General features: G+C 38.5%; 2 protein-coding genes across 4 annotated transcripts in view; one reads left to right on the top strand and one right to left on the bottom strand.

Annotated features, from left to right (window-relative positions):
• Positions 1–23,192, bottom strand: part of LOC306880072 (transcriptional repressor protein YY1-like) — a 672,069-nt gene that overhangs the window by 188,811 nt on the left and 460,066 nt on the right. The gene's annotated exons all lie outside the window — the stretch shown is intronic.
• The window catches only part of LOC306879911 (MAM domain-containing glycosylphosphatidylinositol anchor protein 2-like), a gene marked incomplete at both ends in the record, with an annotated part of 192,085 nt that overhangs the window by 30,535 nt on the left and 138,358 nt on the right, over positions 1–23,192 (top strand). Inside the window, one exon of the mRNA XM_079433149.1 lies at positions 21,667–21,806. Coding sequence (XP_079289275.1) covers positions 21,667–21,806 — 140 coding nt within the window. The remainder of the gene's footprint in view (positions 1–21,666; positions 21,807–23,192) is intronic.

A 23,192-nucleotide genomic window follows, 5' to 3' on the forward strand; every position in this document is an offset into this window, starting at 1 on the left:
CTTTTTTTCGGTTTGGCTTTAGCGGTTCCTCCTCTAACATCTGCAATCCGCAATCCCAAACAATTGCGACCAGTTAACCTTCCCCTAGTGATGCCATTAGTGTGTTTTCCTCCGGCCGCTTGCGAGCGAGTTCATTTGTCTGTGGGCTGATGGGTTTATGTGATTAAATCAAATGGCAAACGGTGAGTCCTTGTGTGAAAAAGAGCTCATTGAAATACATGCCGTGCACTGGTGACATCTGTGAACAAAGGAGCCTCAGAGACGCACTTCATCAGACCGCTGCGTCTCAAATGCCACTCGTGTAAATAAATGGCATTGTGGTTTTAATGAAACTTAACCCTAACGATTTATTTAAAATTAAATTTAATTAATTATTTATACTTTAAAAAGTATTAAAAAGTATTATCTCATTCAATTCTCATCTTAAGTAAATTTTTGGGGGGATATTTTTCTGCCATGCTGTTAAAGATATGCAGATTATTAAAATTAAAGTGTCACATTTCTCTAGGAAAAGGTGTCATTGGTGAAAGTGAAGGACTGATGAAATATTTTCATCCCTGAATGTGTGATTCTTCCTTTCTTTGTCATTCACCCCAATTAAATGCAGAAATGTCATTTTAAACTTCATTTAGTCCCTGATCTGATGATTTTCTCTGATTCTCTTTCATGTGGTTTGTTTGGTGATTGGTGATTCTATTAAAATGTTTATTTTCTTGATTAAACATGAAAGGAAATCATTGTCTTTATTTACCGTCAGTATACAGTATGTATGTTTTGCCTGTTTTAGCACAGTTTTTTAAAATGTATTTTCAAACAAGAAAACTAACCTCAAAACTAACAATGAACTTAAAATTAATAAATAAAAATACATTCAGTATTTATACTCTAAAAACAAGTCTTTTCTTATACAATTTTGCATCTCGAGTAATTTTTTAGATATTTTTACTGCCAGTGTGGTATGGTAGGAAATTTACAAAATATCTTCATGGAACATGATCTTAATATCCTAATGATTTTGGCATAAAATAAAAAATCTATCATTTTGACCCATACAGTGTGTTTTTGGCTATTGCTACAAATATACCTGTGCTACTGGTTTTGTGCTGCAGGGTCACATATTTTTGCTTTGCATCTGGTTGTTTTTTCCGCCTCATGCCATGAACGTTGCATTAAGTTAAAAACAATAAAAGTCTAGACCTGTTGTGTTTTCTGATAGTTTTTGTTGAGAAAACGTCTTACAGCTTCTGCAGGTCAGCCCAGTTCTGTTAATGTGTAGTTTGGCCTGTTTGGGTGTAAGATAAGCTGTTGAATGGTGCTGTGTTGTAAAAGCGCTCCGGCAATCATCATCTGACCCACATCAACACGCTGCTTTTTACAGCGCTGAACATTGTTGCTGCCCCATTTCTGCTCAAATTGCTTCTCTGGCTGTAGGTAGAGGTCTCGGCTGGATCTGAATCCATTACAGAACAGACCGCGCCGGGGTTTTCTGTGCTGCTTTGTCTCCGTCGGTGCTTCGTCCGACTCAATTTCATGCTCCCCTGATCTGCTCATTGTTTGAGAGCGAATCCACACACTATCAGAGGAAGATCAGGATATGGAAGAGCAATTTTATACTGTTTTTTTCCTGATTAAAGTGAATCCACATGATTAAGATTGTTAGAGATGTATTTCGTTCTTTTACCTTTTATTGTTGTATATATAAAAAAAAAAAATCAATGTACAATTTTCACTATCAGGAAATTTCACAAATGATTACAAGGAAATAACACATTGAATTAAACTAAGTAGAAAGACTGAAGTCCAATATTTTGTAAAACTGTCAAATGTGGATAAATTGAGAAAATTTAGTATCATAAATGTTCTTTAGTCGCCATTGAATTGTATTTTGCACTTTTAAACTTTATTTAAAGTATATTTATCAGAATACATATCAATGTTTATGATCATTGAGATACTATTTTTTGCTTTTATTAATATTTTGAATCAGTTTTTATTGTAATTTTAGTTAGTTTTATTAATTACATTTTTCAGTTTTTTACTAATTTTTACTAATTTTTTACATCTATATATTCATTTCAGTTTTAGTTTCAGTTATTTTAGTACATCAAATTAAACTGAGAAATGAAAAATAAATAAAAAATCATAAATAAAAATGAGAAATGTTGCCTTGGCAACTAGCTGAAATAAAAATATTATAGTTTCCTGTGAATTTCAACTCATTTCATTTTAGTTTCAATTTATACATTTAAAATAATGTTGTTTAATCATTTTTATTTATATACACCAAAATAATTAATATTTAATACCTTGAAAAGATACTTCTATTAAAAAGTAAATGCTTTTCTAGCTAAAAATGACTATTATTTGCATTTCAACTCTTTTTAATTCTGCTTGCATTAACATTTTAATTGTAATTCTGCATCCTGTTTGTTTAGGAACTGTACTGACATTTATTTTCTTCAGAAAATGTACAAATATAGTTGATTTTATTCATTGGTAATTAGAAATTGACCAAATGATTGTTGTCTCGTAACTCCAGAACGGCACGCCTGAAACGAATATTGAGTTCGTCTGATGATGTTGAATGTTCAGATCTCAAACAGGCTTTAAACACGTTCAGTTTTTGACCCAAAGAACCCGTCAGACGTGTGAATGAAGGAGGTCTGAGGTGTTTAATTTGCTGTGTGTCCTCTAGCGGTTATTATGCTCTAGCGTGATCGTCCCAGAGCAATTACACGCATTTGCGAGGATGTAATTATTCCTCCATAGATGTAATTATGCAATCGCACCTTTGCTGTGGTGCTCCTGGCACGTTTCGCAGCATCTCCGTCCTGCTTTCTGTGTTTGCTAAACAAACGCTGGAGAACTGCATCCGGTTTATCTGTGCTGCTTTAATGCATCACGTGCTTTAATCAGGACTTTCTGTGATCCGTTCCTTCTGATCAGCATCACGCGCTCGTAATTTAACTCTTTTCAACTTTGAACTTTAAGGCTCTAACTGATGGAGACGAGCTGCTCTTATGCCCCAAAGGCCAGAGAGGATGATGGGATATCGTAAAAGAGTTGTGTGTTGATTTTCAATGTTGCATTTACTCTAAAATGCATTTTAAAAAGTGAAAGCATCATTTGAACCTATACAGACATTGAGATCGGTTCGTTCCGTTGGTCAGTTTAGTAAGCATTTGCTGAAAACAAAACAATAGACATCATTACAAAATTTGTAATGGTTTTACTGGTTATAATGAGACTTGTATTGGTTTTAATGGAAACAGTAATGGGTCCTGTGGGTCTCTACTGGTAATTGGTCAACTTCTTTTGATGTTTTGAGTTTCCCTTTCATACACAAAAGTTATGGGGGGAGAGTATTCAAATAAATCACGCATCGTGTTTTACTAACGTTTGCGCTCATCAAATTACTGGCATGTGCACCATTATTAAACGGCCAAAAAAGTATGTGTTAAACTATTTTGAGCTTGAAACAGCTGCAATTGTTGTTGCTGGAGGAGGCACCAGAGAACAGAGAGAAGGGTAGAAGGGAGAGGATTTTTTACACACATTTTAATTTATTTTGAATGCCAGAAGAACACATTATCCGAACATATCGTTTGCCAAGCCAAGCTATTTTTGCCCTCTCATTTCAAAACACCACCGCACTTTAAGATAACTTTATAGTTATCTTTATAGTTATCTTTATAGTTATCGTTTGTTGCTGTGAACATGGCTTTAGTCAAAAAAGCAGACATTTGTGTTTGTATGATTTTCCTCTTCCAGATCATCTCAGTCCATCAGTTTCTCTCAGCTCTTCATTCTGACATCATGATTGTATTCATCCATCGGTTGTTTTTCTGTTTGTCTCATTTTTCTGTCTCTCTTACGCACAGCTGCTTATCGTCGTTACGTTGGGTGGTTTTTCATCGATATTTGACTAACGGTCGTCTGCCGCGTGTTTACGGAGCCACGGATCTGATTTACAGCCGTTTGAGACTCATTCTCCTGTCATCTCATTGGCATTGGAACATTTAAATCCAGCGGCGAGCGCGTTTGTCTTCTTGGAGGAGCTGTGTGGACTAACTAGATTATTCCAGGATAAATCGCTCCATTCCGTCGCTGAGGCTGATGGGAGAATATATTCACTGAGGAAGTGTTATTGCTCAGCGGTTGCTCGTTTATTGCTCAGGAGGCTGGATGTTCTCAGTTAAATCTTTGGTTTGTTAGGAGAAGAAAATGAGTCGGTAATGGGCCACAGTCATAGCTGTAATACAGTGTGACCATAGAGCTGAAATTAAAGAATAAACTGATGGTCTTATTAGTCTCATTGGTGTTAGTATTTCCTTCTTTCTTTCTTTCTTTACTAAACTTCAGATGCTGCAAATAACCTTTAAGAGTTTAATGTACGTAAAAAAAACACAGTGGTATGAATATGTATGCAATTCATCCTCAAACGGTACAAATTTTCCAATACACACAGGGTTCAGTCCAGTGTTTATAATGATCCTCTGGCCCGTTGTGCTGGTTTATGCTGGTTTGTGTGGGTTTATGTGTGTGTTGTGTGGGTTTATGCTGGTGTGTGTGGGTTTATGCGTGTGTTGTGTTGTGTGGGTTTATGCTGGTTTGTGTGGGTTTATGCTGGTTTGTGTGGATTTATGCTGATTTGTGTGGATTTATGCGTGTGTTGTGCTGGTTTGTGTGGGTTTATATATGTGTTATGCTGGTTTGTGCTTGTTTGTGTGGGTTTATACATGTGTTGTGCTGGTTTGTGTGGGTTTATGCATGTGGTGTGCTGGTTTGTGTTTGTTTGTGTGGGTTTATGCGTGTGTTGTGCTGTTTGTGCTGTTTTCTGTAGGTTTACGTGTGTGTTGTGTGTGATTTTGTGGGTTTATGCATGTGTTATGCATGATTGTGTGTTTTTAGGGTGTCTGCAGAGCTGGATAAGAGCCATATTGGCCGATCTGAGCTCATAATTCTCCAGTGATGGTCTGTTAGCATCCAACTATTTAACGAAGTGCTGGAGAGGCGGATTCATGTTTATGCTGAAGACAAATAACTCTGTCTCTGTCTGACCAACTGACTGAGTGCCATTCTTATCATCCGGTCCAGTGACTGATGATTTGATGACCGGTCAATGATCTATAACCTTAGAACAGGCCTGATCCAAACCAAACTATTTAGAGTTAAAGGGTTAGTTCACCTAAAAATGAAAATTAGCCTGTGTTTTACTCACCCTCGAGGCATCCTAGGTGTATACGACTTTCTTCTTTTAGACGAATCCAATCGGAGTTATATTAAAAATCAGGGCTTGAAACTGAAAAAAAAAAGTCAATCGGTTCTCTCCGAGCAGAATCGATATTTTAACGTTTCCGTTCCTGCGTTCCTCTGTATTAATAGCCACCATCTGATCTGGATACGGACTGTATCTGGTGACTGCAGTGACCATCTGGGCTGGATACGGACCGGATCGGGTCAAAAACTAATTAAAGGTCAAACTGACATTTACCTCTCTCACGCGGCACGAATCCAAATGTTTCCATATTCTCGACGTATACTAAAATATAATTTATTGGCTTTTACTTTCATCGACGTAAAACATCATCCTTCACATCGGCAATAACAGCACAGTGAGGCGGTGGTCACGCTGAACGCAACAGATTGGACAACGGAGCACTGTAACTTTTTACACGTTCCTTTAACTGTATTTTATTTTGATATTGAACTGGCTGCAATGTCGCGAAAATATGTGTCTTTGTGCGCGTGTGGTGCCAGCGCGATGTGGCCATACCAATGCTGATTGATTATACAGATGCAAGACATCATTCAAAACTGTCAAGCTATTGCAATACAAATAAAACTGTACAGCTTTTGCAAAATAAAGAAAACTACTTTCTGATGTCTCGTTTTCCTTTCCGAGAACGTTGAAATGCGTCACAATGAACCGTAGGCCTAACTCAGCATATTTTTGTTTCTTTCGTTTTGTTAATCTGTCAATGATTTACATGAAATATATTTATAGGCATATATAGTGTATAGGCATATATATACCTTTTTATGTAAGCCTATAGTTTTCTTGTGTTTTCTCCGTTCACAGAAGTGCCGCAGGTGCGTAAGATCTGTTGAATCCATCTTACACTGTCGTCGGATAAACTCTAACGCCGTGTTCTGACGATTTGAGCTACCCTGTCAGATTTTGCTACCTCCCATTAAAACAGATGGTAGCAGAATTCATTGCCATTGCGACTAGAGTTCACAGCTGAGCACGGGCGGCATTTCACTCGCTGTATGCATCAGAATCACATTTGCAGAGTCTGTACTAATTTAATTCCTGATTGGTTGACAGCAAATTTCAAATATTAAATGGAACGATAAAATAAAGTTATTAACCGGTTAATGGCCATTTCAAATTTTCGATTCTGTTCGGAACTATACAATTTTATTTCGTTTCTGTTTCCGGTTCTGTTTTCCAGTCAAAATTTTGTTCGTTCCCGGTTTTCGTTTTCGTTCCTTGAACCGGTTCAGAGCCCTGTTAAAAATTGTCCTGGCAGTTCCAAGCTCTATCATTGCAGTCGGCGTGTGTTTCTATTTAGCACTCCAAGAGATGTTAAATAAAGCACTCGCATTCATAATAAAAAATGCCTCACACGGCTTTGGTGGGTGAATAAAGGCCTCCTGTAGTGAATCCATGCATTTTTGTAAGAAAAATACCCCTATTTCAAACGTAATAACTCTCACTTTCGCTGACTGTCTTTCGTGCTAGCCCTTCCGGGTGGGTGACGTCGGCGTCACGCGCACACCTCTGAGATATGTTAGTCTCGAGAGTTTGTATACATGAACAAAGGAAGCAAAGTTTCCTTACTTTAGCAAAGCAAAACCAGTCTCCTCTTGGCTTATATCAAAATCCTCTAACATTTTTCATTACAAATCCTCGTTTTGTGCTTCTAATTCGTGAACGGCATTTTGTTTTGTTCTCTCTCCGCGTTCGTCACTAATCACACAATGCATGAATGCCTTCCGCATACCACAGTCAGCGGAAGTGAGAAAAAAAGTGTTTCTAACGTTGGAAATATGGATATTTTTCTTACAAAAATGCATGGATTCGCTATAGGAGGCCTTTATTCACCCCCTGGAGCCATATGAGGCACGTTTTATTATGGATGCGCACGCTTTATTTAACGTGTTTTGGACTGTTAAACAGGAAAAACCACCCCACTGCAATGATAACGCTTGGAAGTGCCAGGACAATTTTTAATATAACTCTGATTGCATTCATCTGAAAGAAGAAAGTCATATACACCTAGGATGCCTTGAGGGTGAGTAAAGCACAGGCTAATTTTAATTTTGGGGTGAACTAACCCTATAATTATTTAGATTTCCTGTTACTAATTTTAATATATATATATATATTTAAAGTGAAGTGAAGTGACATTCAGCCAAGTATGGTGACCCATACTCGGAATTCGTGCTCTGCATTTAACCCATCCAACGTGCACACACACAGCAGTGAACACACACACACAGCAGTGAACACACACACACCGTGAACACACACCCAGAGCAGTGGGCAGCCATTTTATGCTGCAGCGCCCGGGGAGCAGTTGGGGGTTTGGTGTCTTGCTCAAGGGCACCTCAGTCGTGGTATTGAGGGTGGAGAGAGCGCTGGACATTCCCTTTCCCCCGACCTACAATTCCTGCCGGCCGGAGACTCAAACCCGCAACCTTTGGATCACGAGTCCAACTCTCTAACCATTAGGCCACGACTTCCACGACTTAATATATGCTGAGAGATAAATTCATTTGAAAAAACTAAAATTCAATTACCAGTGACCTATTCTGAGTAACCGGAGCTGCGTGCAACAAAACAATATCATGTCCACGTCTTGTTCTCTTTATTTTTTCCACCGTGTTCCTGCTTAAATGTCAACCAGCCGTAAACAAATGAACGTCTTTTAGAAATAAAAGTCTATAATAGGAGATGTGTTATTCTTCTGCGTTCAGGCAGGTTGGTTCAATTTTAAAATAAAATAAAAAATAAATAATTAAATAAAATAATGAAACAAAAGTGTATAAATAAACGCTTAAATTTCAACCAGCCATTAACTATTGAAAGTCTTTTTATAAATCAAAGTCTATCATAGGAGATCTGTTATTCTTCTGTTTAGACAGACAGGTTTAAAATAAAAAATAAATAAAGAAAAAATATATATACAGTATATAATACATGCTTAAATGTCAACCACCCATAAACAAATGAAAGCAGGGCTCCAGACAAAAAAATCGAGTAAGGAGCCATTGGCTCCTATAAAAGAAAAACTTAGGCGCCAAATTATTTTTTTAGGTGCCACAGAATAAAAGTGGTTTATTTTATTATTATCATTTTATTTTTCCCCCCTATTTTAACATTTCAATCATTTTGTCATGTGTTTATGTCTTATCTTTACTAGGCTTTATCAGCATTTTAATCCATCTTGTAGATGAGCAGGTCGACCGGGGAACTAAGGTTCACTTAAAGTGTGAATTAAATGTCTTTTACAACTTAAAATGTACAGTCACAAAGAATTGTTCGTTACACAGAATCTGTACCAATATCATGGACCATAACCATAAGCATCACTTGGCAACTGAGTGCAGTGCATCCTATAAATGTTGTCACGTCTTTCACACATTCAGTCTGTTTTTCTTCATTAGTAAAATGCAATTTTATAGGAGGAGTTGAATCATGTAAAACAGAATAAGTAAAAATAATATGCAACAGCGCATAAATATAGCAAACCGCTCCTCTTTATAGTTATTTTTCTAGCTGACTGATGAGTTTATGGACACTGAGTGGTTATTCTGAGGTAAATGTATTACAATGCAATGTTTACAAGCTTTATACATTTCCTCAGTTTGAAACACTGAATGAGCTTTTACATAAAACATTTCAGTAAGTTGTACTATAGGCTTTCTTATTGCCTACCTTTTGATCATGTTCATTTCATACTATAGTAGTAAATGGAAATATATAATGGGTTCACTTGCTGCTTTAACTGAGGTGCTAAAGAGATCGCGCCTGAGCATTAAGTGCGATACTCTCCGCTCGCGCGATCCGGACGCATACACGGACCGTGTGGACGCGGGGTACTGGTGTTTATATTACCGAAAGTGTGCGCTTCTGGTCCGCATTAAAGAGCACCCAAACCGCATCATTTGAATTTCGTAGCATTTTAAAGCTGATACTTTTTTTATTAAAAAGTAAGACAGCACAAAGCTTTTTGCGATTACTGGATGGCAAGTGCGCTTCAAATAACAGGAAGTCTATGCATTAACAGAACACAGCATATAGACTAAGATCTTGATAAGAAGATCTGTGATATTGAAATTAGCTGATAATTAATAAAATTATCCATTGCTTTCATTGACGTGAACTCCGTTATATTTGCATATGAAGCGGGAATTGAAGAACGGATTTATATCCGTTTTGCGAAGACACATTTATGTGGCCAAGTGTAAATGGGGAAACGTTTTAACAAATCATATAGATATCCGATCAGAGAAAATGCATGAAGTGAGCAGGTGTAAACAGGCCCTTTCAGGTCTCTCTCACTGCGTTCAGCAGACTGTGTGCGGCAGAGACGAGGACTGTTTGAAACTCTTTTCAGTAAAACTTTGATGCGCATCGTCTTATGTAAGTTTAATAGTGAACGTAACAAAAGATGTGAGCGCAAAACAATCGGGAAAAAAGTCCTTTCATGCAAATTATATATAGTCGCCAGTGGCGACCTCAGCAAAAACTTCACTCGCAAATTAATATTTTTGGTCGCAAATGCGACCATTTTAGTCGCAGTTTGGAGCCCTGGAAAGTCTTTTCTTTCTTTTTTTTTAAATCAATCTTCTGCTTTTAGACAGCTGGTTTAAAAATAAATATATAAAATAAAATAAAATGACATAAAATATATAATTATGAAACAAATAAAATAAAACAAATGCTTAAATGTCCCCCATAAGCAAATGAAAGTCGTTTTATAAACCAAAGTCTGTAATAGGAGTTCTGTTATTTCTCCTGTGTTCAGATGGGCGGGTTTCCTTCAGGAGCTTTGTTTATTGTGTAGTTTGTGATTTCAGTCTCTTCCGAATCCTGTGAGAATCAGAGAAATGACAAAAGCATGTTAAGTAGAGCATTTGACAGTCTGACAGCCAAAGCAACACATTTAATGGCTTTATAATGCGACATACATAGAAAAACATCACTGTGAACTGAGCGGGACTGAACGCGGACGTTAACAAAAGATGGGGAAATTGAAATCTCAGATAATTAAAATGCAAATTGAAGGTGTATCTTTAGATGTATAGTGTCGAGATGAACATGGCCATTTGAGATCAATTTGCTGAAAATAAAGCACTACAGTGTTCCCTATCAAACCTGTTTGGAAAGGAAAGTTGCTGACAGACTATTAAAGAGAGAGAAGCGTGCATAAACATGCTACATTTTTAAACATCAATGTTTTGGTAGATCAAATGTACATACATGCATACAATATTTTGTAAATGATATGGAACTTAATAGGTAGCCAGTGCAGAGACTGTAAAATTGGGGTAATATGATCATAATTTCTTGACCTGGTAAGAACTCTAGCCGCTGCATTTTGGACCTTTTGTAGCTTGTTTATTGAAGATGCAGGACAACCAGCTAGCAGTGCATTACAATAGTCCATTCTAGAGGTCATGAATGCATGAACTAGCTTTTCTGCATCAGAAACAGGTAGCATGTTTCGAAGCTTGGCAATGTTTCTAAGATGGAAGAATGCTGTTTTTGTAACATGGGAAATATGATTTTCAAAGGACAAGTTGCTGTCTAATATAACACCCAGATTTTTGACTTTAGAGGACGTAACGGTACATCCGTCTAGTAGCAAATTATAATCCACGAGATTCTGTGTACTGTCTTTTGGTCCAATAAGTAATATCTCTGTCTTATCTGAATTTAATAGGAGGAAATTATTGGTCATCCAATCTTTTACATTTTTTACACAATCTATTAGCTTAGATAGTTTAGAAGTTTCATCTGGTCTTGTTGAGATATATAGTTGAGTATCATCAGCATAATGAAAACTAATCCCGTATTTTCTAATAATATTACCAAGAGGCAACATGTATATTGAAAATAGCAGAGGACCTAGGACAGATCCTTGTGGTACTCCATACTTTACTGGTGATAAGTGAGATGACTCCCCATTTAAACGAACAAAGTGGTAGCGATCCGACAGGTAGGATCTAAACCATCTTAAAGCCTGCCCATGAAAATACGAGTATAGTTTTGTAATCGATCTATGAGTGTGTCATGGTCTATAGTGTCGAACGCAGCACTAACTAATACTAGCAATGAGATGCAGCCTTTTTCTGAAGCAAGAAGCAAGTCATTTGTAATTTTAACAAGTGCAGTTTCTGTACTATGGTGAGGCCTGAAACCTGACTGAAATTCTTCATAGAGATCATTTTTTTGCAAGGAGCACAATTGAGCAGACACAACTTTTTCTAAAATTTTAGACATAAACAGAAGATTTAAAATGGGTCTGTAATTTGCCAGTTCATTAGAGTCTAGTTGTGGTTTCTTAATAAGAGGCTTAATAACCGCCAGCTTGAATGGTTTTGGGACGTGACCTAAAGATAACGATGAGTTAATAATATTGAGAAGCAGTTCTTCTGCTACGGGTAACAACTCTTTCAGTAGTTTAGTGGGTACAGGATCTAATAAACATGTTGTTGGTTTAGATGCACTGATAAGTTTATTTAGCTCTTCCTGTCCTATAGTTGTAAAGCACTGCAGTTTTTCTTTGGCTGCGATGAATGAAGCTGAAATACTAGACGCAGTAGAATCTACATTTGATATTGTATTTCTGATGTTATCTATTTTATCAGTAAAGAAATTCATAAAATCATTACTATTAAACTGTGGAGGAATATTTAGATCGGGTGGGTTCTGTTTATTTGTTAATCTAGCCACTGAGCTTTTGGTTATTATCTATGATTTTGCGGATATGCTCTGCCCTGGCAGCTTTTAGAGCCTGTCTATAGCTGGACATGCTGTTTTTCCACGCAATTCTAAAAACTTCCAAGTTAGTTTTTCTCCATTTGCGCTCAAGATTACGAGTTTGTTTCTTGAGAGAATGGGTATAACTGTTGTACCATGGCACAGTACGTTTTTCTCTAACCTTTTTCAATTTGAGGGGGGCAACAGCTTCTAATGTATTAGAGAAGATAGTGCCCATGTTGCTAGTCATTTCTTCTAGTTCATGTGTATTTATGGGTACACAGAGCAGTTGAGATAAATCAGGCAGGTTATTTGTGAATCTGTCTTTGGTGGCTGGAACAATAGTTCTGCCCGGACATAACGCGGAGCCATATAATTAATATCAGTAATACGCAGCATGCACGATACAAGGAAATGATTAGTAACATTATCACTTTGAGGTACGATATCTATATCGGTAAGATCAATTCCATGCGATATAATTAAATCTAGCGTATGATTAAAACGATGAGTGGGCCCGGTGACGTTTTGCTTGACTCCAAAAGAGTTTATTAGGTCAGTAAACGCAAGTCCTAACGCATCATTTGTATTATCAACGTGAATGTTAAAATCTCAGACAATTAGCACTTTATCAACATTAACTAATAGATCTGAGAGGAAATCTGCAAATTCTTTTAGGAAATCTGTATATGGCCGTATATGGCGGTCTATACACAGTAGCCAGAGCAAGAGATAGGAGAGATTTCTTTTGCATATCTAACAGTGTAACATTAAGCAGAAGTATTTCGAATGAGTTAAACCTCCTGTATCCTGTTTTCTGAGGAACATTGAGAATATCACTATATATTGTTGCAACACCGCTGCCACGACCAGTCTGACGGGGCTCATGTTTATAACAGTAGCTTGGTGGAGTAGACTCATTTAGACCAAAATATTCATTTAGTTTAAGCCAGGTTTCAGTCGGGCAGAGTACATCAAAATTATTATCTATGATCATTTCATTTACAATAACTGCTTTGGGTGCGAGCGATCTAATGTTTAGGAGCCCAAGCTTTAAAAATAGTTTTTGTTCATTTATTTTGTGTTTTTCTGGTTTAATCACGATCAGATTTTTTCTAGATCCTGCATTAAATTTATATTTTGACTTCGCTATTCGGGGGACAGACACAGTCTGTATAGATTGGACAACGCAAGTACTTCTATCTTTTAAGTGGGTAGAACAAAAGTCATCATAGCAGTTATTTGAGAATTGGCTTGCTAGTCAGATGGAGCGTAGCGTCCTGGAGATGTTGTCCGACAGGAGTTCCGCTCCAACTCTGCTGGGGTGCAGGCCATCATCACGGAAAAGCCTAGGACGCTCCCAGAAAAGATTCCAATTATTAACAAAGAGCAGTTTCTGTTCTTTACACCATGACAATAACCATTCGTTTAAAGCAAAAAGGCGGGAGGAGCAAACGACAGACACAGTGGGTGTGGCGTCAGGCATCGGAGAGGCTTTTATTAAACAAAATAATAAAATAAAGTGTCCAAAGGGGGTTAAAGTGTCCTAAAATAAACAGGGGGTCTGGTGTCCTCGTCTTGCTGCGGGGTTTGTGAAGGAAGGCAGTGTTCTGAAAGGAAGGGTCCAGGTAAGGGGCGGAGTCCGGCGGCTTCTTCTAGCGACTTCGTCCTTCTTTGGTCTGCGATGCTTCCGGGGGATAGTACGGCCCGGCATCCTGGCCCGTCTGCCGTCACACGGGTGACGGAACTCGGTCCATTCTCGACGTTCCCTTCCTGGACCCACGAGGACACCAGCGTGCATGCACGGGGAAGAGTCTCTCGAGGGGAGGCTCACTCGGCATTTAAACAGCGTAGAAAGGGATCTAATATTCAATAAGCCAAGCTTTATCAATTGTTTCTCTGTATTGTAAACATTTTTTATTTGTTGAACATCAATTAAATTGTTACTCTTAATTTGGTTTGGACGTTTTCTGTATTTTCTAGTTTCTAGTTCATCTAGTTCGGCAGGTCATGCCGAACTTTTACCAACATGTATCCTGTCCAACTAGAGGACCAAACACACTGGATCATTGCTACACTCAGTTCAAGGATGCCTACAAAGCCCGCTCACTACCGGCTTTTGGCAAATCGGACCATGCCGCCATCTTTCTAACACCGAGATACAAACAAAGGCTCGTTCAGGAACCTCCGGTGCAGAGAGTAGTGACGCGCTGGTCCTCCCACTCAGAGACTATGCTGCAGGCGGCGCTTGATGACGTCGACTGGGACATGTTCCGGGCGAGTTCTTCTGACGTCAGCGAGTTCACGGATGTAGCATTAAGCTTCGTAAACACGCTAACCGAGCAAGCTACAGAAACAATAACGATAAGGACATTCTCCAATCAGAAACCGTGGGTGGACAGAACAATCCGTGCCGCGGTTAACACACGCACCGCCGCTTACAATGAGGCTCTTCTGTCTGGGAATACGAGCGAGTACAAAGCATCGTGCTATGCTCTCCGACGCGCAGTAAGAGCCGCCAAACACAGATACAGAGAGAGAATTGAGTCTCATTTCCAGCTCAACGACTCTCGACGGATGTGGCAGGGACTGAGGACCATCTGTGACTTCGGAAACAAATCCTCCGCGGAGGTGAGAGCAGATCCGTTGCTGGCCGACGAGTTAAACATCTTCTACGGCCGCTTCGATCGTTTCTGCCGACCAGCGCGTCTGGAAGCAACAGGCAGAGCAGCGATGATCCTGTAATCACCGTGTCGGAGGATGAGGTTCGGAGGGCGCTAAAGAGAGTGAACGTCAGGAAAGCAGCCGGACCTGATGGGATAACCGGCCGTGTTCTGAGGTCCTGCTCGCTGCTTTGCTGGTTTGTTCACTTCTATCTTTAATGAGTCCCTTGCTACCTCCGTGGTTCCCACCGCATTTAAAAAATCCATCATTATCCCTGTGCCAAAGAACAATAAACCCTCTTGCCTGAATGACTATCGCCCAGTTGCCCTCACATCTATAGTCATGAAGGTTTTTGAGAGACTTGTAAAGAGCCACATTTGCTCCTCCATCCCTGATACTCTGGACCCTCTTCAGTTTGCCTATCGCCCAAACAGATCCACGGACGATGCCATTTCTCACGTTCTCCACTCTTCCCTCACACACTTGGATAGCAACAATGGAAATTATGTAAGGCTGCTATTCATTGACTATAGCTCAGCTTTCAACACTATAGTCCCCATCAAGCTGGCATCTAAACTCACAGACCTCGGCCTAAACTCCTCACTCTGTGACTGGATTCAAGACTTCCTCACCGGCAGACCTCAAGTGGTGAAAGTTGGCCAGTTCACCTCAAACTCCATCACTCTGAACATAGGAGCCCCACAGGGCTGTGTCCTGAGTCCCCTGCTCTACTCTCTCTACACGCATGACTGCGTGTCCTCTCACAGCTCCACATCTATTGTCAAATTCGCTGATGATACTGTGGTTCTGGGCCTCATCTCCAACAACGATGAGACCGCATACTTGGACGAGGTAGAGAGACTCACATCATGGTGCCAGGACAACTGTCTCTCTCTGAATGTGAGCAAAACTAAAGAGCTGATCATGGACTTCAGGAAGAGACAGCAGCAGCCCTACACACCTCTTATGATCAGTGGGACCCCTGTGGAGAGGGTGAGTAGCTTCAAGTACCTCGGTGTAAACATCTCCGAGAACCTGACTTGGACTACACACATCCAAACTCAGGTAAAGAAAGCCAGGCAAAGACTGTACCATCTGCGACAGCTGAGGAAATTCAGGGTCTCACCAGCAATCCTGAAAACTTTCTATTCAGGGACCATAGAAAGTGTATTGACTCAGTGCATCTCAGTGTGGTATGGAAACAGCTCCAATCAGGACTGCAAAGCACTACAGAGAGTTGTGCGCTTAGCTGAGCGCATCTCAGGGTCTGCTCTCCCCTCTCTGCAGGACATCTACCTCAAACGCTGCAAAAATAGAGCTGTCAAAATAATCAAGGACTCAAATCACCCTGGTAACCAGCTATTCACTTTGCTTCCATCTGGTAAGTGCTTCCGTAGCCTGATGGCAAAAACTGAGAGACTTAGGAGGAGCTTCTTCCCCCAGGCCATCAGGCTCCTAAACTCTAACTCTGTGTCATAACATCACTTGACTCCATGTAAATATCACCATATCAATAAGCTATTCATAATTTTTCTCTACCTCATATTGCTGCTATTATATACCCTGTACAACTTTTTTGCACATTATTTTGCACATTCCTCTTAGTACTATTTAAGTCAACAACATACTGACCTGCACATTTATATTTATATTTTTTATCTATCTTTTTATTTTATTTTATTCTTTTTATTTTATTTTATTTATTTATTTATTTATTTTTTTATTTATTTTTTTTCTACTTTTCTTCTCTTAATATTTGTATACTTTATAATTGCACTGTCCTTGGAGCGGACCTGACCTACATTTCACTGCTGGTTATACTCTGTATAATTGTGTATGTGACGAATAAAACTCTTGAATCTAGTTCGGGGAACAGACACAGTCTCTATAGTGTGATATCTGGGTGAAAGAGTCTCTATGTGCTAAGAATTAACTGACTTCTGTGACGTGAGGCGGCTAGCAGACGGTCGGTTTAGCCAGTCTGTCTGCTTCCTGACCTGGGCCCCAGTTAGTCAAGTACGAACTCTAAGACTACGTGCCATATTTCTAGAGAGAAGAGCGGCACCACCCCAAGTGGGATGAAGACCATCTCTTTTCAACAGGTCAGGTCTGCCCCAAAAACTCGTCCAATTGTCTATAAAGTCTATGTTATTCTGCGGTCAACACTTAGACATCCAGCCATTGAGTGATGACAGTCTGCTATGAGTGAAGACAGTCTGCTATGAATGCAGAGCATATTACAGTGTCTGATATCGTACTTGCAAGTTCACACACCTCTTTAACATTATTTTTAGTGATCTCCGACTGGCGAAGTCGAACATCAGTAGCGCCGTCGTGGGTAACAATCTTACTGAATTTACGTTTATCATTAGCCAGCACTTTTAAATTTGCCAAGATGTCAGGCGCTCTGGCTCCCGGTGAACATTGGACTATGGTGGCTGGTGTCTCTTTTTTCACGTTCCGTACAATAGAATCGCCAATAACCAGAGCACTTTCATCAGGTTTCTCAGTGAGTGCGTCACTGAGTGGGGAGAACCTGTTTGATGTTCTGATCGGAACGGAAGAGTGATGTTTTGACCCGCGACTAGGCCGCCTCACAGTCACCCAGCTGCTCTGCTGCACGGGCTCAACCCGGAACCGAACAATGTACAGGACTCCCTGAGCTAGTCGCATCCAAAGCAGTATCTACAGCCCTCACATTCTTACTATCCTCAACTAAAGTTTATGATGCGTGTCTCTAATTCTGAAACCTTCTCTGTCAGCCTAACTATTTCCCTGCATTTATCACATGTGAATCCCTCATCGCTGACAGAGAGAGATAAACTATACATGTGACATGAAGTGCAAACACCAATAGCAGGAGAAGAAGGTATTACTCACTGTGACTGATACTTAACTTACCACTTACCACTGTTGTTTGATGAACTCGTGAAAAACAGAGCGAGAAAAAAGAAAACAATTATTGGTGCGAATAGAAACGTGAATGGAACCGTGAATGGTTTTAAAAAGTGAACGATCAAATTAGTTAGGTTAGTTTGATAGATAATACCAGAAATATGGTGGGAATTAAGTTATATATTATCACTTTAAACAACAGAGAGTGAAAGTAAGGTAAAGATTCAATAAAAAAAGAGCGGAGCTACAAACGCAAACCTCTCAGCAGCACAACAGACAGAGACAGACTGAAGCAATCGATCACAGACTGAGAAGATTAGTCAATGTTAGTGATGTGACTGACGGTGTTGTGATCTCTGCTCAGTTTGCCGCCTCTAATGTTTCAGCTTATGGTGATTTTATAAGGCCATTACACAAAGCGCTGCTGTGAAACTGCAGAATAAATCTCTGAATTTGTTCCAATTCAAATTTCATTTCAGGAACGGCTCACAACTTGAGATTTTTGGATCAGGCTAAATATTTGAACAAACATGAGGCTTTTCAAGTTTAATCATGTGAGAGAAAGATCAGAAGTGTAAATGCTCAGAGAAGCCAAGCAAACGTCTACGTCCCATGTGAATGAATGTGTACTGAACACATCTGCTCACAAACACGAGACGACACACACTCATTCATCACGTGTTCCTGCTCTGATTCAGTCACGGTAATCTAAAACAAAACATGTTTGTCTTCAGAGGCATTCATTATAATAGCAGTGTTACTTTGCTATATTCAATTATTTTAAAATTATTTGTTAGCTAAAACATTTGTGGTGTCATTTGGAGATGATTTGTCCTCCGCTTCTACAACAAAATGTGGTGTTCCACAGAGCTCTCTGCTGGGTCTATATATCCATCCACACAACCCTATATAGGTCAAGCAGTTTGGAGAATGGATGGATTGTTTTATTTTATTATTTTTTATTGAAATGTTAAAGCTGCAGTCTGTAACTTTTTTTGGTTAAATATGATCCAAATTCAATATTTGAGCAAGTACATAACCAGCCAGTGTTCAAAACTATTGCCTTACTTTAGGTTTAAATAGTAAACATAAAGAAGTTGTGCCGACTAGTAGGCTATCACATGTGAGGATCCTGCAGGTGGTGGATCGTTTAGCCTTGTCTCACAGCAGCTAGAATAATTAAATGTATAATTTTGATGGCGGATTGTAATCCAGAAAGGATTATATAAAACACATGTGAATGAAATTAAATTATATTCCAGTTTTAAATGTGCTTCTGATTACAGATAGCCTGCGATTACACAAGATTTGTAGTTCGAAGGGAGTGAATTTTAATATGAAATTCGAATGGTATGACAATTAGATATTAGACTGTACAGAAATTGAAATCTACACACTATACTCATTGTCACGCAATGCTGATGTTGTTAACATTAATAATTTGAGTATAAAGTATAACAATAATAATTATTTGCACGGTTTGATGTGAAATGAGCTAACCGATCGTTAGATTTAATCACCATTGGCAGCGCGATTTATTTTAATGCTTTTTTCCTCAGTTGGTCAGAAAAACATGGCAGACTTGTTACTTGCTTGTTCAGATCACAATATACAGTGAAAATTCTTTTTTGGGTCATATCAAGACGTAGGCTAGAATCTGTGATTACTAAGTGCAGTATCCACACCGGTGCGGTGACGAACAGACTGACACACATACTCCTCAAAACATTAGATTCATCCGCGCTGGAGCCGTGCCGACTCACAACCCCATGCACGGAAGATAATTCCGCAAGTATCTGCAATTCCAGGTTTTCAAACAGAGATGGCGACAAAGAGGCAAAACTTACAGACTACAGCTTTTAACAATGTTAATTGTTTTATTTTCAGTGTTAGTTAACAACAACGGCACTGGTTTAGTTTCTGTTGTGTGTAACGCTGCTGAGCACAGCATACATATGTCATAGATAATGTCATTGTGTTGTTGTTAATGGTCCGGCAAGTTGGCTGTTGTTTGTTGTAACGTGTGTCGTCGTCTGCTGGAGTTCAACACCTCTCATCCACATAATGAATTTCTCTTGACTTTGCTGTGTCGAACACAAATGTGTGCTAAAAATAACACATTAAGTCTTTGGGATGACTGACTGTTGCCACGTTTGTGTTTCCCAGTGAATATCTGGATAAATTATCCTCCTGTTTCTGCTTGAGATGTAAATGAGCGCATTGATGCAGGAGCAAAAACATCAAACCTCAATTAGACTCTAAATGCATGAAAGGGAAGCAGCACCTTTCTGCTCTAATGACTTTTTTGCACTTTAAAGTAAACGGATCAAATGGCAGAGTACGTCCTCAAAGACACGTGCGGCTTCAAAGACACGCGACACTGTGTTAGTGTGATTTGTATGGAAACAGATCGTGCTGGATGATTGATCAAAGAAGCAATTCACCTCAATATCTGTCGAGATTACTCAAGCCTCTGCATGCTGTTGCATTGTAAAGACTCTCTTTCGTCTGCTGTGTGGAAATAATCAGCATCTGCAATAGTGTTCCACAGAAAAAAAAAAAATTAAATAAGTAAAATAAGTATCGCATGTGACTGTAATTTAGGACTTTTTAATGACAGTACAAGCAAAGATATCAAAACATGACATTTTATTTGTTCTTTAAATGTGGTCTTGTCTCTGGTTCTTGCATTTTTATGTTGAAATGTTTTAACAGCTACTCGCTCTCTAGAGAGGATCCATGTGGAATAGATTTCTACATCCTACAGTGAACAAGCTGTTTGGAGAATGGGTGGATTATTTTTATTTTATTTTATTTTAGATTTTATTTTTATATATTTTATATATGCATATTTGTTTTTTCCGTAATATTTGTTTTTATATATTTTATTTTTTAAATATATTTTATTTTTATAAACTCTATATTGTTAATATTCTTAATGTATTTATTTATTTATTTACATTTGTTTTTATTTATTTTAATAAATTTGTTCATATATTTATTATTTTATTTTTAATATTAATTACATTCATTAAATATTAATATTTAATACGTGGACCGAGCAGTTGGAGAATTCTTGAATGTTATGATTTTTTTCCCTCATTTTTAAATTAATTATTGTTTTTATTTATTTATTACCATGCTTTTTTATTTCTTTTTTTTTTAAATAAATATTTTCCATATATTATTTTTATTTTATCCAAAATTATCTTAAAAGCTGTTGGCTGTGTAGGAGATCTGAGTTTATTGCATCCCTCCAGCATCTTCACTGTCATTTTCCCACTCAGCGTTATTGAACAGCTGTGATCTACACACACACAGTATATACTTCATTCTGACATTAGTGATCTGTCTGAGTAAACACAACTATCAGTTCACATGCAGTTACTTAAAGAGCTCTTGGGCATAAAAGTCGAATGATCTGAAGTGTCTGCTGGGTCAAAGGTGTTCAAGCGTTCCTCGTGCTCTTGTTGTCTCTCACAGGCCTTTTCCATACATAAATGCAATGACATCCATAAAAAACAACATGCTGAATGAGGCGATATTAATGAAAGCATACTGTGATGTAAGTGATGACTGCTAAATTTAACCAAGTAAAATGCCATTTATTTCTCCATAAAATGTATCATAGAGCCCAGCATCAGTCTGATGCTCTCTAATGAGAGAAAAAATGGTCATTTTTTTACTGTGTATCATACAGTAGATGTGCAGCTGATACATGAGCAGAAATGAAGCACATCCACAAATCAGTGCATACACATGAAGAAGCTTTAAACATGTGAAGGAGATCATGAATCACTCTTTTTTTAAATTCTGCATTAAATCAGAGGGTCAGACTCTAGTGTGCACAATCATTTGTTTAGTCATTGACCAGATTTTCTAGAGATTGTTAGATGTGAATTAGTCGTCTAGGTAGTCGCCATGTGATGCAGAGTGAAGTACACTTGATAGAGCTCAATTCCAAAGACAGCTGAATCATTCCACTCAAGGACGTCTGTGTTTATTTGATTAACAGTATGAGGATTCGTGCTTCAGTGCAGAGCGATGAGATGGAGCGAGGGATGTGTTCGGCGCATAATTGTGACGCTCTCTGTCTGTTCTCTTCACAGCGCCTCCTACCGTCCGGATCGTGCACTCGGGTCACGCGTGTAACGTGGAGGAGGAGCATTACTCTGAGAGGGTTTACACCATCCGAGAGGGAGAGATGCTCGAGCTCACCTGCCTGGTCACTGGACATCCACGACCACAGGTGAGAAAGAAGAGTATTACTGACCAATCACATCCTGAACATGCAGATGATCAAAACCGATAGGGATGCACCGATATATCGGCTGATAATCGTATAGGCATATAATCGGTATATACTATCAATCAAAAGGAGGTTGAAATATGTGTCAGATTGCATCTTATCTGTGAAGGAAATGTCTCTAGGATTTAGGGTTGCCAAATTTAACGCACTTTATAACGCAGTCTCACTTTAAAAAATAGTGCTGTTAATGCAGATTCTATTTGACTCTATGAATCACCTGTAGTTTATAGGGACGATTCACCCAAATATGACAATTCTGGCATTTTTACTTACCCTCAAGTTGTTCCAAACCTGTATGACAAAAGAAGATATTTTGAAGAATGTTAGTAACCAAATAGTTGATGGTAGTCATTGGCTTGGACAAAATACTTTGGAAGTCAATGGCTACCATCAACTTTTTGGTTACTAATATTCTTCAAAATATCTTCTTTGGTGTTCAGCAGAAGAAAAAAAATTGTACAGGTTTGCAACAACTTGAGAACGAGTAAATGATGACAGAATTTTCAATTTTGGGAACTGTCCTTTTAAGTCAGGGTAGCCAGGTCCACAATTTTCCCCATCACAAAACATTATTTGTAATGCGCCTCCCATCCAATAATAACAAAGAGCTTTGTGTGTGCTTTGTGAGTTCTAAAAGAAACAAAGTCTCAGCTTTCAAATCCTGTACATTTTATCACAAATTCAAACACTAAATGCCTTTTTGATGTTTAAATGTGGTGTAACTGATCGCTGTAGCGCCTCTTCCACCTTAATACAAGTTATAGTGCAAAATAAACATGAATGAACATCAGAAGGTGTTGAAAGATACATCTTACTGAAATGAATTGTGTCTCATGTAATCGATCAAGTGTTTCAATTGTCTATAAAACAGCTTGTGGTCAATATGTCATTTAACATTGCATTTATGTAGTTCAGTGTTCAAAATTAGCTATATAAACACTAGAGTGAGCTTATTTACTGTTAATCATAGTGTGCAACGTGGCTAAAGGCCCACCCTAAAGAAATAATGTGAAATAATTCACTGCGCCTAAAATGTATAATTGCCAAAAAAATATATACGTTGAATTGAACATTAATGGACCAACAGATTTTGTGTGAAAATAAATAATTCAAGTTGTTTATTTTGTTTAAAAATCTTATAAATGTATGCGGTGGCAAGGGGGGCCTTTTACCCCACACACGGGGTAAAAGGCCCACCAGCATAAAAGGCACACGGTATTGACACAAATACTTCAGCTAAAATAATGTTTTGTTTAATAATAAGTTAACACTTGTTAAAAACAATCACTTTAGCAAAGTCTGTACAGTTTTGTACTTAATTTGAAA

The sequence above is a fragment of the Barbus barbus genome, assembly GCF_936440315.1.
Source record: "Barbus barbus genome assembly, chromosome: 14".
NCBI classification, from domain to species: Eukaryota; Metazoa; Chordata; class Actinopteri; order Cypriniformes; family Cyprinidae; genus Barbus; species Barbus barbus.